At 42.4% G+C, this 12,427-nt stretch overlaps 2 protein-coding genes across 8 annotated transcripts in view; one reads left to right on the forward strand and one right to left on the reverse strand.

Annotated features, from left to right (window-relative positions):
* Positions 1-12,132, forward strand: part of CNN3 (calponin 3) — a 30,663-nt gene extending 18,531 nt beyond the window's left edge. Inside the window, exons 2-7 of the mRNA XM_046019425.1 lie at positions 6,170-6,291; positions 6,462-6,528; positions 7,297-7,434; positions 7,785-7,901; positions 9,622-9,768; positions 11,009-12,132. Of these exons, the coding sequence (XP_045875381.1) occupies positions 6,170-6,291; positions 6,462-6,528; positions 7,297-7,434; positions 7,785-7,901; positions 9,622-9,768; positions 11,009-11,350 (933 nt within the window). The 3' untranslated portion in view covers positions 11,351-12,132. The remainder of the gene's footprint in view (positions 1-6,169; positions 6,292-6,461; positions 6,529-7,296; positions 7,435-7,784; positions 7,902-9,621; positions 9,769-11,008) is intronic.
* Positions 3,407-12,427, reverse strand: part of SLC44A3 (solute carrier family 44 member 3) — a 105,247-nt gene continuing 96,226 nt past the window's right edge. For 3 of the 7 annotated variants that reach the window (XM_046019386.1, XM_046019378.1, XM_046019403.1), the window contains one exon: positions 3,407-3,690. The gene's annotated coding sequence lies outside the window, so the exon portion shown is untranslated. Of the gene's footprint in view, positions 3,691-4,481; positions 5,179-12,427 lie in introns of those variants that run through there. The other 4 variants (XM_046019363.1, XM_046019414.1, XM_046019395.1 and 1 more) reach the window with 2 other exon arrangements.

The following is a 12,427-nucleotide window of genomic DNA, read 5'->3' on the forward strand; positions in this document are numbered from 1 at the left end:
TTCCCACCTCTATCCCCATAAGAAAGAATTTCTGCTTTTTAAAAAGTAGTTACTTCATCCTTTCCATTAGCAGTAATCTGAAAGAATGAGAATTTGGGATGCAAAGAGAGGCAGGAGTGAGCTTCGAGATGAGTGGTGATGCGTGGTATCCCAGATGAGTCCCAGTGGAACTTTTTGAACTGTAGACAATAAAGTGAACAGGTGGCAGTGGGGTTTGGTTAATAGAAAGCTTTGTACCTCTGTACTCAAGCCCACATAAGAGGAGAGCATTAACTCGATGTGTGGGGCATGGAGATGCGTCCTTCCTTACCTGTGGAACCAGCTTGGTGCTCACAGTGGTCCTGGAAGGAAGACTACCTATGAGAAATGCGGTCATCAGGATTAGGTTACTTATTTAGGTCACACTAGAATTGGGAACACAGTTTTGGGAACTTTTAAAAGTTTGACTTCAAGGCCTGTGATCTTGGTTGTTGTATCTGTAATGTGAATGAATACCTTAAAAGTTTGCAAAGGTGTGTGTGTGTGGGGGGGAGGTTAAGTAGGTAAGAAAATGTTAAAACCTGTTCATTGTCTTGCATGAAGTCGAAGAATGGCAGATAACGAAGAAGGGGAGAGGCATCATGGTATTTCACATGGGAATCTGGTCCTTTGACAGTGGTAGTCCCAGTGGGTTCTGTTCTTTATTTTAAGGTTTTATTTTTAAGTCATCTCTACACCCAACATGGGGCTCAAACCCAAAACCATGAGATCAAGAGTCGTGTGCCCCATCAACTGAACCAACCAGGCTCCCCTCTATTCTTTATTTTAAATACCCTACGTTATTGTTGTTGTTGTTACTATTTTGCAGATGTCTTAAAACACCTTATTAAGGGGCGCCTGGGTGGCTCAGTTGGTTAAAGCCTCTGCCTTCGGCTCAGGTCATGATCCCAGGGTCCTGGGATCGAGGCCCGCATCGGGCTCTCTGTTCTGCAGGGAGCCTGCTTCTTCCTCTCTCTCTGTCTGCCTCTCTGCCTAGTTGTGATTTCTGTCAAATAAATAAAATATTAAAAAAAAAAAAAATAAAACACCTTATTAATAGGTATTTGTTGGGGCGCCTGGGTGACCTAGTCGGTTGGGCGTCCGACTCTTGATTTCGGCTCAGGTCATGATCTCAGGGTTGTGGGACTGAGCCCTGCACGGGGCTCCCCGCTCGGCATGGAGTCTGCTTGTCCTTCTCCTTCCCACTGCTTTACATGCATGTGCGTGGATTGGGCCTCAGGGGTGGGCTGCCCGTTCAGCAGGTAGTTTGCTTGTCTGTCTCCCTCTTTCTCAAATAAGTAAATAAAATCTTAAAAAAAAAAAAAAATCCATGACACAGGAACACTTGAAAGAGAGGGGTGCTGCATTGAATGGGATTGTACTTAGAGAGTTTGGAGTAATGCTGGATTATTTTGGTGGTGTACAACAGGGAGCCTAGTGATCTGGAATTGTCTGCTTCCAGGTTTTACCAAGCACTGTGATAAGAATACATTGTGAGGAGTATACGGGAAGGACACGTCTTCATTCTTTAGTAGATTCTAGACCATCCCTGAGCATAAGTAGGGCCCTCAGTTCTTGTATGTATCTCTGTGATCACGGTCCCTCGTGCAGAGTGCACCCCCGCCTTTTCACTGAATTGTACTTTGGGATCTCTTGTTGAGATGTTTCTGAAGCTCTGTGTCCCTCACTGCTCTGTTATCCCCTTTTAGGGATGCTGGTGGGGGACCTTCTCAGACCTCAGTGCCTGGGAGGGATGGCTGCTGGCAACCAGAGGCCTTCATCTGATCTCCAGGCTCCCTTTACTGTTATAAAGCGTAGGCCCTCAGGGCTGGTGCCTGTGAAGGTGGCCTGATAATCGTGCTGTTTTATACTTGAGTCACCCTAATATGTGTGTGCCCGTGGGAGAAGTGGTAGAAGACAGGTGCTTGTCTCTGGGGAAGGAGTAGGATAGGGGGTAGGAAGTGAAGAGAGACTTGGGCATTTTCATAGTCTCAGTGCTTTTCAACTTTGTTTCCATCATCTCTTTCCCAAAGAAAGTCTATAGAAGTTTTTCCCAATTGCCTCCTGACTCCCATCAAACTTAGTACCAAGGAACAGTTTGTTGGGGAGGGTCACAGATGATTGTATGGTCTACGGGGGATTTCACTGCCCACCCCAAGAACCCATTTTCACCCCTTTGGGGGAGCAGTATTACCCCCTTGAAAATGCACTCTACATACTATTGTACTGTTTATTATTATTTTTTAAAGCAAGTGTTATTTTAGAGATCCGAAAGACAGGTCATGCAGCTAGATAGGTTTGAGCTGCCCTTGAACTAGAGGGTGACTCCACACTGGGGCTCTTCGTTTTGAGGAGGGAGGGAGGAAGGGACGGGCAGAAGGCTGATGCCATGCTCGGCTGGAGCTTCAGGCCCAGTGCGGGAGGAGGGGGGGCAACTGAAGATGCTGGCGTGGTGGGAGCGGGACAGGTAGGAGGGTGATCACCCAGCCCCAGTGACCCGGAGGCCTTTTTCCATCCTCATTTTCTCCACCTCTTGACTGATGTGTTCTGGCAAGGGCTGTTGGTGAGCTTCAGTGAGAAGCCCATAGCGGGTGTGCCTAGTCAGGGTATGTCAGTCGCTGGGAAGTGCGCCTGCCTGTGAGAGGCGGGGGCAGGGCTCTGGAGAAGTGGTGTTCAGTGGTGCTGTGGGGTGGGGGGAAGGGGGCATGGCTGTGGAAAAAAGGGGCTACTGTGCACTCCAAAGGCCCCCTGCAGAAATTCTGAGAAAGTGGCTTGGGAAGATCAGAGAAAATAAATCTTGGAGAAGAGCAAAGAAAATGATATTTATAAATAACTTGGAAGAGTGATTTTTAAACAAGTCAGAGTGTTAATGAGGTAATTTTTAAAGCTAATTTTCTTGTTTCAAGAAGAAAATGTCCACATTTTTCTACACGATGTTCAGAAAATAAAGCTTTTTATATGGAAATAGTGAATAACTTGTATTGGCCAAAGCTTACTTGTTATTTTTAGTTGCTCTCAGTCCCTCAACTTTAAAAGTTATGCATATCAGATAGTTAAAAAATAACCTGTGTAGTTAAAGAATATAACCACATTTGCGTGCGTTGTGTTCTGCTACACTTTTTTATAGGAAATGCTCCCAATTTCCGTGTCCTGTGGAACAATGCTGCAGGCCAGCAGCTAAGACAATTTGAAATACACTTTTCCCCTAGATGATTTCACAGAATTTTTTTTTCATTGTAAACTTTATTTTAAAAAACAAGTACCTACTCTTAAATTTTGAATTCTGTTTATCAGGCCTGTCTGCAGGAAGCTCACTAATTTAAAAAATATTAGCAGTATTTGGGTAGAAAAATCCTTGCTGCCCCTTCACATATAGGAAGACCCTACGCCAGAACTAGCAGTCACAAAATATGGATGCATACCGTCTCTTTATTTTTAGTTTACCACTTGGGGGCTTGAGCTTTGCATGTATGTGCTTAGCAATTTTTTTCTGTGCATGTGCTACTCCAATAATAAAGGCCAGAGACAGGGTCGGCTGGCCAGAGCCCATCTTGCAACTGGTCAGTGGTAGAGTCAGGGTTTGAACTCCGGGTCCAGCTGATTTCAGTGCTTGTTCTCTCATCACTCCCTTGATGAGAACAGTTAACAGAGAAGATGAAGTTCTTTCTGGATCTAGGAATTTAAAGTTAGATGTATAATCACTCTGTGGTTTGGGGCACAACATTGAATCTGTCAGATGCATTTGAATATATAAAACATAAATATGCTTTTTTTTTGTTGTTGTTGTTGAATAAATGGTCTCATTTGGTCTCCTCTCCCCCCAAACACCCCAAAACCCTTCCAACATAACTTCCATTTCTACGTTTGAAAAAATAAGAGAGAACGAATTTCCTTATAATTTTTGCTGATTGACCAAACGGTTTAGAGAACTTAGACTGGGAAGAGACTTAGTGTACTCATTCAGTTCAGCCTTCTTGTTGTGTAGACAAGAAATGGATTAGACGTTAGTTAGATGGATTAACTATGAACCGTGGCCCTAGCAGGATGGCTGGAGCTAACTCAGAGCCAAGTTTGAACCCCTCCTACCCTAGCTTGCCCTGTTAGTCTTGAGGTTCCTTGAAATGAACTCCTGAGAGTGCTTTGCTTTTGAAAAATACTCAACTTCAGATTGCTCTCTACAGCTAATGCTTAAGGAGTACTTGGTTTTCTTCTTTGCCTTTCCCTTTCCGTCCATACCATAAGCCTTCCCCACTGCCCACATTTATAGTTTTTGTTTTAGTCACTTAGAACAAGAATCCAGTGTGAAAATATAGCCAAGTCTTAAAATCTTTTCTACCAGATTATTTATTCCGTTTTCTAAAGGTGCCATTGTGTAGACAGGTATGTCCCATATGTTGGGGGAGATTACATTCGTTATCTGAGAACGTGTTTCTGAGGTATTCAAGCAGTGATGGCTCCTTCCTGCTGCTTACCTGAAGCAAGTGTCCCTTTGGCAACACCTTCCAGCATCACTAATCTCCTTTTTTCCTGTTCCCACATCCAGGTGCCAGTGTAACCCAGCCCGGCAGGGAATCAGAATGAATGTGTTTTTTAGGAGATGGGGGTCCTAGAGGGCAGGCGATGAACACACGTTGTGCACTAGCTTTACACTGTGCCTGACTTGTCTTATGAACTAACATCCAGGCCACAATTTGATCCTGGATACATTGTGCAGGATTTAAATGTAAACTCACTGAATTTCCATTTCTAATTCTGGCTGAGTAAATCTACAGCATCAATAAATTATCCATTATTCTGCCAGAGGCATAGCGCCATTTCTCGAACTTGGGAGGAAAATGCCCATCGAGGACTGCTGTGTCGCTAACGGACAGTGATGAGTGGAATCATCTGCCCTCTGCAGGGGGAGCAGAAAGCCTGCCGGCCCCTCTTGGTGGTGAGGGTGGTGAGGAGAGGGTTCCACTGTGGAACTAGAACTTGAAGGCTCTCTCCATAACAAAAATGTCATCAGACTATTCATTTCAGTAATGAAACCTAATCACGTTTTATGGACGCAGATGTTTCTGTGTTCATTCCCATTTCCATGGATGGAAATAGTCGGTTCCAAGCGCGTCACGGTCTCCATCCCCCTGGGGGTTGTCTGCGTCTTGGTGGCCTTTTCACCTGCGTAATGAGAAGGAAAGTGACACCTAATTTCTTCTTTCCAGCTGTGGTCTTCTCCTTAATTGGCTGCCTAGCCTCTTTAATATTCCTAGGACAAGGACTAGCTTGAGAGCTTGAGTGTGTGATTTTTAACAATATTTTGGGTAATTTTTTTTTTTTAATTGAGGTTTCTGGTCTGCGTATGAAGAGATCTTTGAAAATCTGTGTGTAGTAGGTTTTAGCATGTATGATCGTGTAGCATCTGTGTGGCCAAGTTGCCTTTATCATAGAATTTCGTAAGTAAAGAGTTAAAATTTCTTTTAGTTTTATTAAATGTTTGGATTTCAGGCACAGTGCTAGGTCCTCACGGTCTAAAAGTGACTGCTGGGCAGAGTCTGTAGGCTGGTAGACACTACGAAGGGCTCCAGTGGTGTACCCACAGGGACAGTAATTAGTGCGAGTCAGGCGTGTGTGCATGTGTGTACATGCACACTGTGCACTTGGCTAAACGGGGCATAGAAACCCTGGAACTTAGCAGGAAGCAAAAATATGGGACTGAAGGGTTTGGCAGTTAAGATACTGTGTAAAAATAGTTGCATGTGTCAGAATTCTACCACCCTCTTTTTGGGAGGAGGGGGAATGTGGTAATTAATGACTTAATCTTGAAAATTTAATATGGCTGGTACCCTGTTGTAATATGCTATTAATTCTTGTCGCTTCCTGTGTGTCTTGAGTGGAAATCTGTCTTCTCTTGATCCGTCATTTCTCCTTCTGTATCCCATTTTCTCTCCACGCACCAGTCACATTTTGAATAACAACCACTTTACCCCCGAATTTATTATTAGTTACTGGAGCTGTAATAGTTGGTTAGATTTGCCAATGAACTCCAATGAGTATAATTTACTGCATGTCACGGTTGTGGTCTTAATGGATAATAAAAGAGCAAGATGAAGTCAGCAGTTTTTGATGCTTTAGTGAATATTCTTCCAAAGTTGGCTGGCTTATATTTCAGATCGCTTCCAAGTATGACCATCAGGCAGAAGAAGATCTTCGAAACTGGATAGAAGAGGTGACAGGCATGAGCATTGGCACCAACTTTCAGCTGGGCTTAAAAGATGGCATCATCCTCTGCGAGTAAGTTGTGGCTATTTCTGTTCTTCCGGTCCTTCCCGATCCAGGGTGTCAAACCTTGACCTTTCGTGAATGTTTGTAATGATTCCTTTACTGATGTGAAGGAACCAGCTTTACCTGTCAGTCCTCGATTTTGTGTCAACAAAAAATGTCACCTACACTTTGCTTTTCAGGCTCATAAACAAGCTACAACCAGGCTCAGTGAAGAAGGTTAATGAGTCTTCCTTAAACTGGCCTCAGGTAATAAGCTCCAGTTATTCTGAATGCAGCAAAGACTTGATTTGTTTAAAAATAGACATTTTAGCAGAAATTTGTAAACAGGCTATATATTTTCTTTTCACCTTGCTTTTCATAATTACTTAGAATTAGTTCTGTGCCGATTAGATGCTTAGCTTAGGAGTTTTCTTATATTTAGTCTGTCTGCTCTCAGGGAGGATTGAACACAGCTTCTATGGAGAAATACAACCTAGACCGTAAGGACAAACGAGGGGAAAGGCAAGGAGTTTAACATAACTGCTAATGGTTGACTGTCGAACACCATATTAAGCCATCTTAGTTTGTGAATGTGTGTGATGAAGTAAAGCTGGATATTTTGAGTATGTGTTTTGAGATAATAAGGAAAACAGCATTTAGTAACCACAGATTTATGTTTAAATTAAAACATAAATGATTAATGTGAGTAATCATGTACTGTTTGGCAGAATTTTAGCCCTGGATAGCTCTGACAGAATCATAGTATTCTTAAAAACATTGGAAGGACGATTTTGCCTTCAAAGAACTGAAAAAAAAGTGACTGCATAAAAATATTAACCCACTATGAAATACTCTTCACGCTTTCCTTTTCCAGAGAAAGCTGGAAAAGTATGTATCTGGCCAAGAAACCTTGCCATGTAGCTTTCTGCCTGGCATCTTACAACTAACTAGTCAGGAAGACTTAGAATTCTTAGATAACATGAAATGTCCATATTTGGCTCCCAAAGTTACATGACTCTTTATATTCCTTTATAGTTGGAGAATATTGGCAACTTTATTAAAGCTATTCAGGCTTATGGCATGAAGCCGCATGACATCTTTGAAGCAAATGATCTTTTTGAGAATGGAAACATGACCCAGGTTCAGACTACGCTGGTGGCCCTGGCAGGTCTGGTATGTATATGTCTTTAATGGCTGAATTTAAAAGTCCTACCATGTTGGTGACGAAGTGAGTCTTTTATCTCCCGTGGGGATACAGACTCCTTCATAATGATTAGCTCTGTGGAAAGGCTGCTGACATCAGCTGCCTCATAAGAGAGCTTAATTAGAATACATTTTGGAGCTACATGTATTACTGCATGGCCTTAAGTAGGTTTTTCTCTGCTAGTTTGAGTATTTATTACCTAATGTAAGCCTCTATCTCCGGACAGCATCATTTCTTTCTTGTTCCTTCTGTGAAAAAACTGTTGGCAGAATCTCCATTTTAGTCTTCCTTTTTAATTAGTATGTGAATTTCTGTCTAGGCTAAAACAAAAGGATTCCATACAACCATTGACATTGGAGTCAAGTATGCCGAAAAACAAACAAGACGTTTTGATGAAGGAAAATTAAAAGCTGGCCAAAGTGTAATTGGTTTGCAGGTAAGTAATGTGTTTACTGCTTTTATCAGTCACTTCTTCAGTATCATTAATTCTTACTATGTGCAAAGGGTGTCTCTCATGAGTAAGGGATGGATAAGTACACCTTTATGTAGGTTTTGGGGATGGATATATAATTTATATAATTTATGTCCATTTAAAGCCCATGAGATAGTGATGATGGTTTTAGAAGAAACCTCTGGAAACCTCTGGCATTCTATCAGACTTAACAGTTGTTTCTCTAGGAAATGACTTCCCCCCCAATTACGTTGTCTTTATTTTTAAGAAAATGTACTTTACAAATTCCTAAACATTATTGACCAAATGAGGCCATTTTACAAAGCCTTAATGCCCAAGGCATTTATTTTCATGATACAGTAGCCAAGCGCTATTAGAAATATTTAGTTCAGGTTTGTGGTTTTTTGTTTTTTTTTTTTTTTTAACCCCCCTTGCTTACTGTTCCCCTGGAGAGTGTCACAAAATCACCACTGCTCAATGTCGGATACGCTAAGGACTTTACTACGTCCGATACCTGCCCCTCTGTTGACTGAATCTATGCGAGGTGGATTTAATTTTGTACAGTATGAAATTGTATCTGGTTAAGAAACTGGAAACCTGAAATTCCAAACAGTAGTCAGTTGGTTAAATTATAACAACAAAAGAAACTCTAGAGTAAGGTAATAATGAAAACTAAATGAAAATAAAAGAAACTTTAGAGTAAGGTAATAATTCGGACAAGAATTCCAAGATGAAGGAAAACAAACCAGGTTATAAAATACTGCAGTCCATGGGATCACAATTTTAAAGATGCACATGCATATATTTGTAGGCATGGCTTTTGTATGCGCGTGCATTGATATATACACACGTACAGAAGATAAAAAACCTAGAAGGAGATGCACAGTTGTTTACAGCTAATATCTGGGTGGTAGGATTGCAGTGATTTTTTCCCCCTCCCTTTTAAGGAAAAAGACCAACAGAAATGTGTCCCCAACCAGTAGAACTGGGTGTTCCAGTCAGTCTTAAAGACATATTCTCAGTGGAGAAGAGAATTATTGTTCCTTTGTACTTTATGTTCCTTATTCCTTCTATGTGCCTCTTTTCCCACAAAGATGTTGGTGATTTTGATGAAACTTTAAAGAAGCCCTTGTTGAGCTGCCAGAGAAGACACCTGGCTTTTGCTGTCAACATGTTCTATAAACATCTGGAGTAGAGAAGCATAGTGCCTAGCCCGAGAGTGCATCTGTCCCTTTATATGGCAGCAGAGAGAAGCAGAGGAAATTAATAATCCATAATTCTGCCCTCTAAAAACTTGATGGAAATTTTATTTTTATTTTTATTTTTTTAAAGATTCTATTTATCTATTTGACAGAGAGAGAGCACAAGTAGGCAGAGAGGCAGGCAGAGAGAGGGGAGGAAGCAGGCTCCCCGCCGAGCAGAGAGCCCGATGCGGGGCTCGATCCCAGGACCCTGAGATCATGACCCGAGCCGAAGGCAGAGGCTTAACCCACTGAGCCACCCAGGCGCCCCGGAAATTTTCTTTTTTAAAGTGAGCACCTTGAAATTTGCGAGAGCATAGAGATTTTGTATCTTGCTGGTCTCAGCACAAAAAGGGACCTGTCCGTCTTACCTCTTGATCTTTTTAGTAGAACAGAAGGTTTTGCTTGTCATAGATGTTGTGGACTTCGGATAATCAGTGCTCATTTAATTTTTAACTTAAAAGATGGGAACCAACAAATGCGCCAGCCAGGCGGGTATGACAGCCTATGGGACCAGGAGGCATCTTTATGATCCCAAAATGCAAACCGATAAACCTTTTGACCAGACCACAATTAGTCTGCAGATGGGCACCAACAAAGGAGCCAGCCAGGTAAGCAGTGTCTTTTCATATTTGCCACAAAGAGTACAGAAGGACTATTTAAATGAGCACTTACCTCATTCTTATTAACTAAGTTCAAAGGAGGGTGTTTTTGTATGGTGTATTTAGAGAGTACGCTCCTTCAGGAAAGTAAGTCTTGCTGAGAAAGCAAAAGACTCAGAGGACCTTTTCTGCAGCAACACAAATACGATGTGTGGCTCATGGCCTTTGTTGGCAGTTAGAACTGCTGGCCTTTCTACCTAACCAGAAGAAAAAAGATAAGTTTATTACGGCCAGTTTAGTTCTTGCTCCAGGTCTAAGTAAGTTGCTCATTCTAATGCCTCAGACTTTTATTTTTATAGAATCTCTTAATTAACTGGGTAGGTACAATTATCCGGTGTTCTGAGAAGGATTCAGCCAGCATTCCTGTTAAATGTGTGACTGGGAGTGGGTGGAACTGTAGCCTGGGGAGGAGGCCGGTATTCTAACACCCTGTGGGAGGCAAGTATGTCCTTGTTCAAAACAGAGCAGCCGCCCCTCACAGGGAGGTTCCCTTAACCACTGGGGAGTAGGCAGGCCTCCTGTCCAGCAGGAGTAGAGAGAAGCTGTGGGAAAGCTTCTTCCTCAGGACCTCAAGATGAGCTGTGTCGTGTTCCCTTCCTGGAACACGTCCTGCCCCATGTGACATTGTCTCTCAAAGCTGCCATTCAAAACTGCTTTTTTACCAGTTAAGTCCGGAAGTGTCTGCTTGGCATAAATGGAGAAATGAGGTATGAGTTACTGCACTCATGGCTGGCTCTTGGAGACTGAAGTCCTTATGGGCTGGCTGGCATCATTTCTGCGGAATGTGTAAAGAGCTTCTCAAGTCGAGGGCCTGCAGAGTGTATGTGGTCCTAGTAGGTACTAGGACCTGAAGCTTTCCAGGCTGTCCACACTAGGCTGTGTGTTTACATTCTTTACATCTAATCCTCTCCCACATGGGAAGTGGGTGGTATTTTCTCCATTTGCGTATGAGAAACCTAAAACTAAAAGTCAGCTAGCTTGGTGAGGATCTGAATGGAAAGGCTGGTCTAACCTGAAAGCCAGTAAATACTGCTTCCTAGGAAAGATGGGGCATCAGGATTACTCGATAAGCTTGCTTTACTCCTGAGATGAAGTTACTCCATTCAGTGTGAATTTCATAATTTATAGAATATTCACAAGAACAGATTTGAGCTGCGGTTTTCACTTTTCTCCTCTGTTCTAATACCAGGCGGGGATGTTAGCACCAGGCACCAGAAGAGACATCTATGATCAGAAGCTAACATTACAACCAGTGGACAACTCGACAATTTCTCTACAGATGGGAACCAACAAAGTTGCTTCCCAGAAAGGAATGAGCGTGTATGGGCTTGGGCGGCAAGTATATGATCCCAAATACTGTGCCGCTCCCACAGAACCGGTCATTCACAATGGAAGCCAAGGAACAGGAACCAATGGGTCTGAAATTAGCGATAGTGATTATCAGGCAGAATACCCAGATGAATATCATGGAGAGTACCAAGATGACTACCCCAGAGATTACCAATACGGCGACCAAGGCATTGATTATTAGATTGATACAAGGAGCTCAGTATTTAGCCCATTGTTTTTATCCAGTGAGAACCAAGCTAGCCTTGAGTAATTTTTATCTTGTCTTCCTAAAACACTATTACGCTTATTGTACCTAAAAGAAATATTGCCTTACACACATTCCCTTTTCCTTTTTCTGCCTCTTCCCTAAATAGTTGCCTTTTAGTGCTGTAACAGTTCAATCCTACAGCAGAAGCAATAACTCGCATATGAAGTAAAAAGGAATACTGTGAAAGGGGAGTACGCTTGTACAGCCAATTCTCTTATCCGAGACCTATGCATTTTTACAATCTACTGAATAAACTGGGATTTTCAAATAATAGGAAGCTTTTTTTTTTTTTTAAACCAGTTTAGTGTTTGGTTTGGTTTCTATGTGGAGGACTAAACTCATGCTTAGAGCTACATGTGGTCTTCGCTGACTAAATTTAAGACGCAGCATTTTAGAAATTTACATATCAATGTCTCTACAGTATTGTTTGCTAATTTTTAAATAAAGTCCTGATGATCCGTGTGCATTTGTGATCATATGTGTACTCATTCTCTTCCCTACACTGACAAGATCTTTCCCGGGCGGTGTTTCTGAAGGAGCGCGTCCAGCGTCGGCCCGCAGACGCTCAGGTCTGGGCGGTGCGTCCGCTCTCCCTGTTTGTGCCAATGTATCGATGTAGAGTTGCTCTGTGCTCTTCGACTGTATTTATTGCTGCATTTCTCAGCATAAACTTATCCCATTGTATTTTTTATAAATAAATATTTTTTTTGAACATTCATACGAGCCACAGGCTGATTATTTTCTGGCTGACTTCCAGGTAGGTGAAGGCAGATTTTAAAAAACGTCCTCTTTCCCCAGGTGCTGGTCTAAACTGCCCTGTCACTGCTCTGCTGAATCCACACAACGACACACACTGTGCCTGAGACCGAGGCTTAGCAAACAGAAAGGACCTGCCCGCCATACACGGTCAGTGACCACCAAGGTCCAGACTCTTCTTTGACCACGATCTGACCCTTGCTTATTCCATGGAGACGCACATGCCTCCAGTTCATCCTAAGTCCAGCCTGGAAC

This window comes from Meles meles, chromosome 1, assembly GCF_922984935.1.
Source record: "Meles meles chromosome 1, mMelMel3.1 paternal haplotype, whole genome shotgun sequence".
Lineage (NCBI taxonomy): Eukaryota > Metazoa > Chordata > Mammalia > Carnivora > Mustelidae > Meles > Meles meles.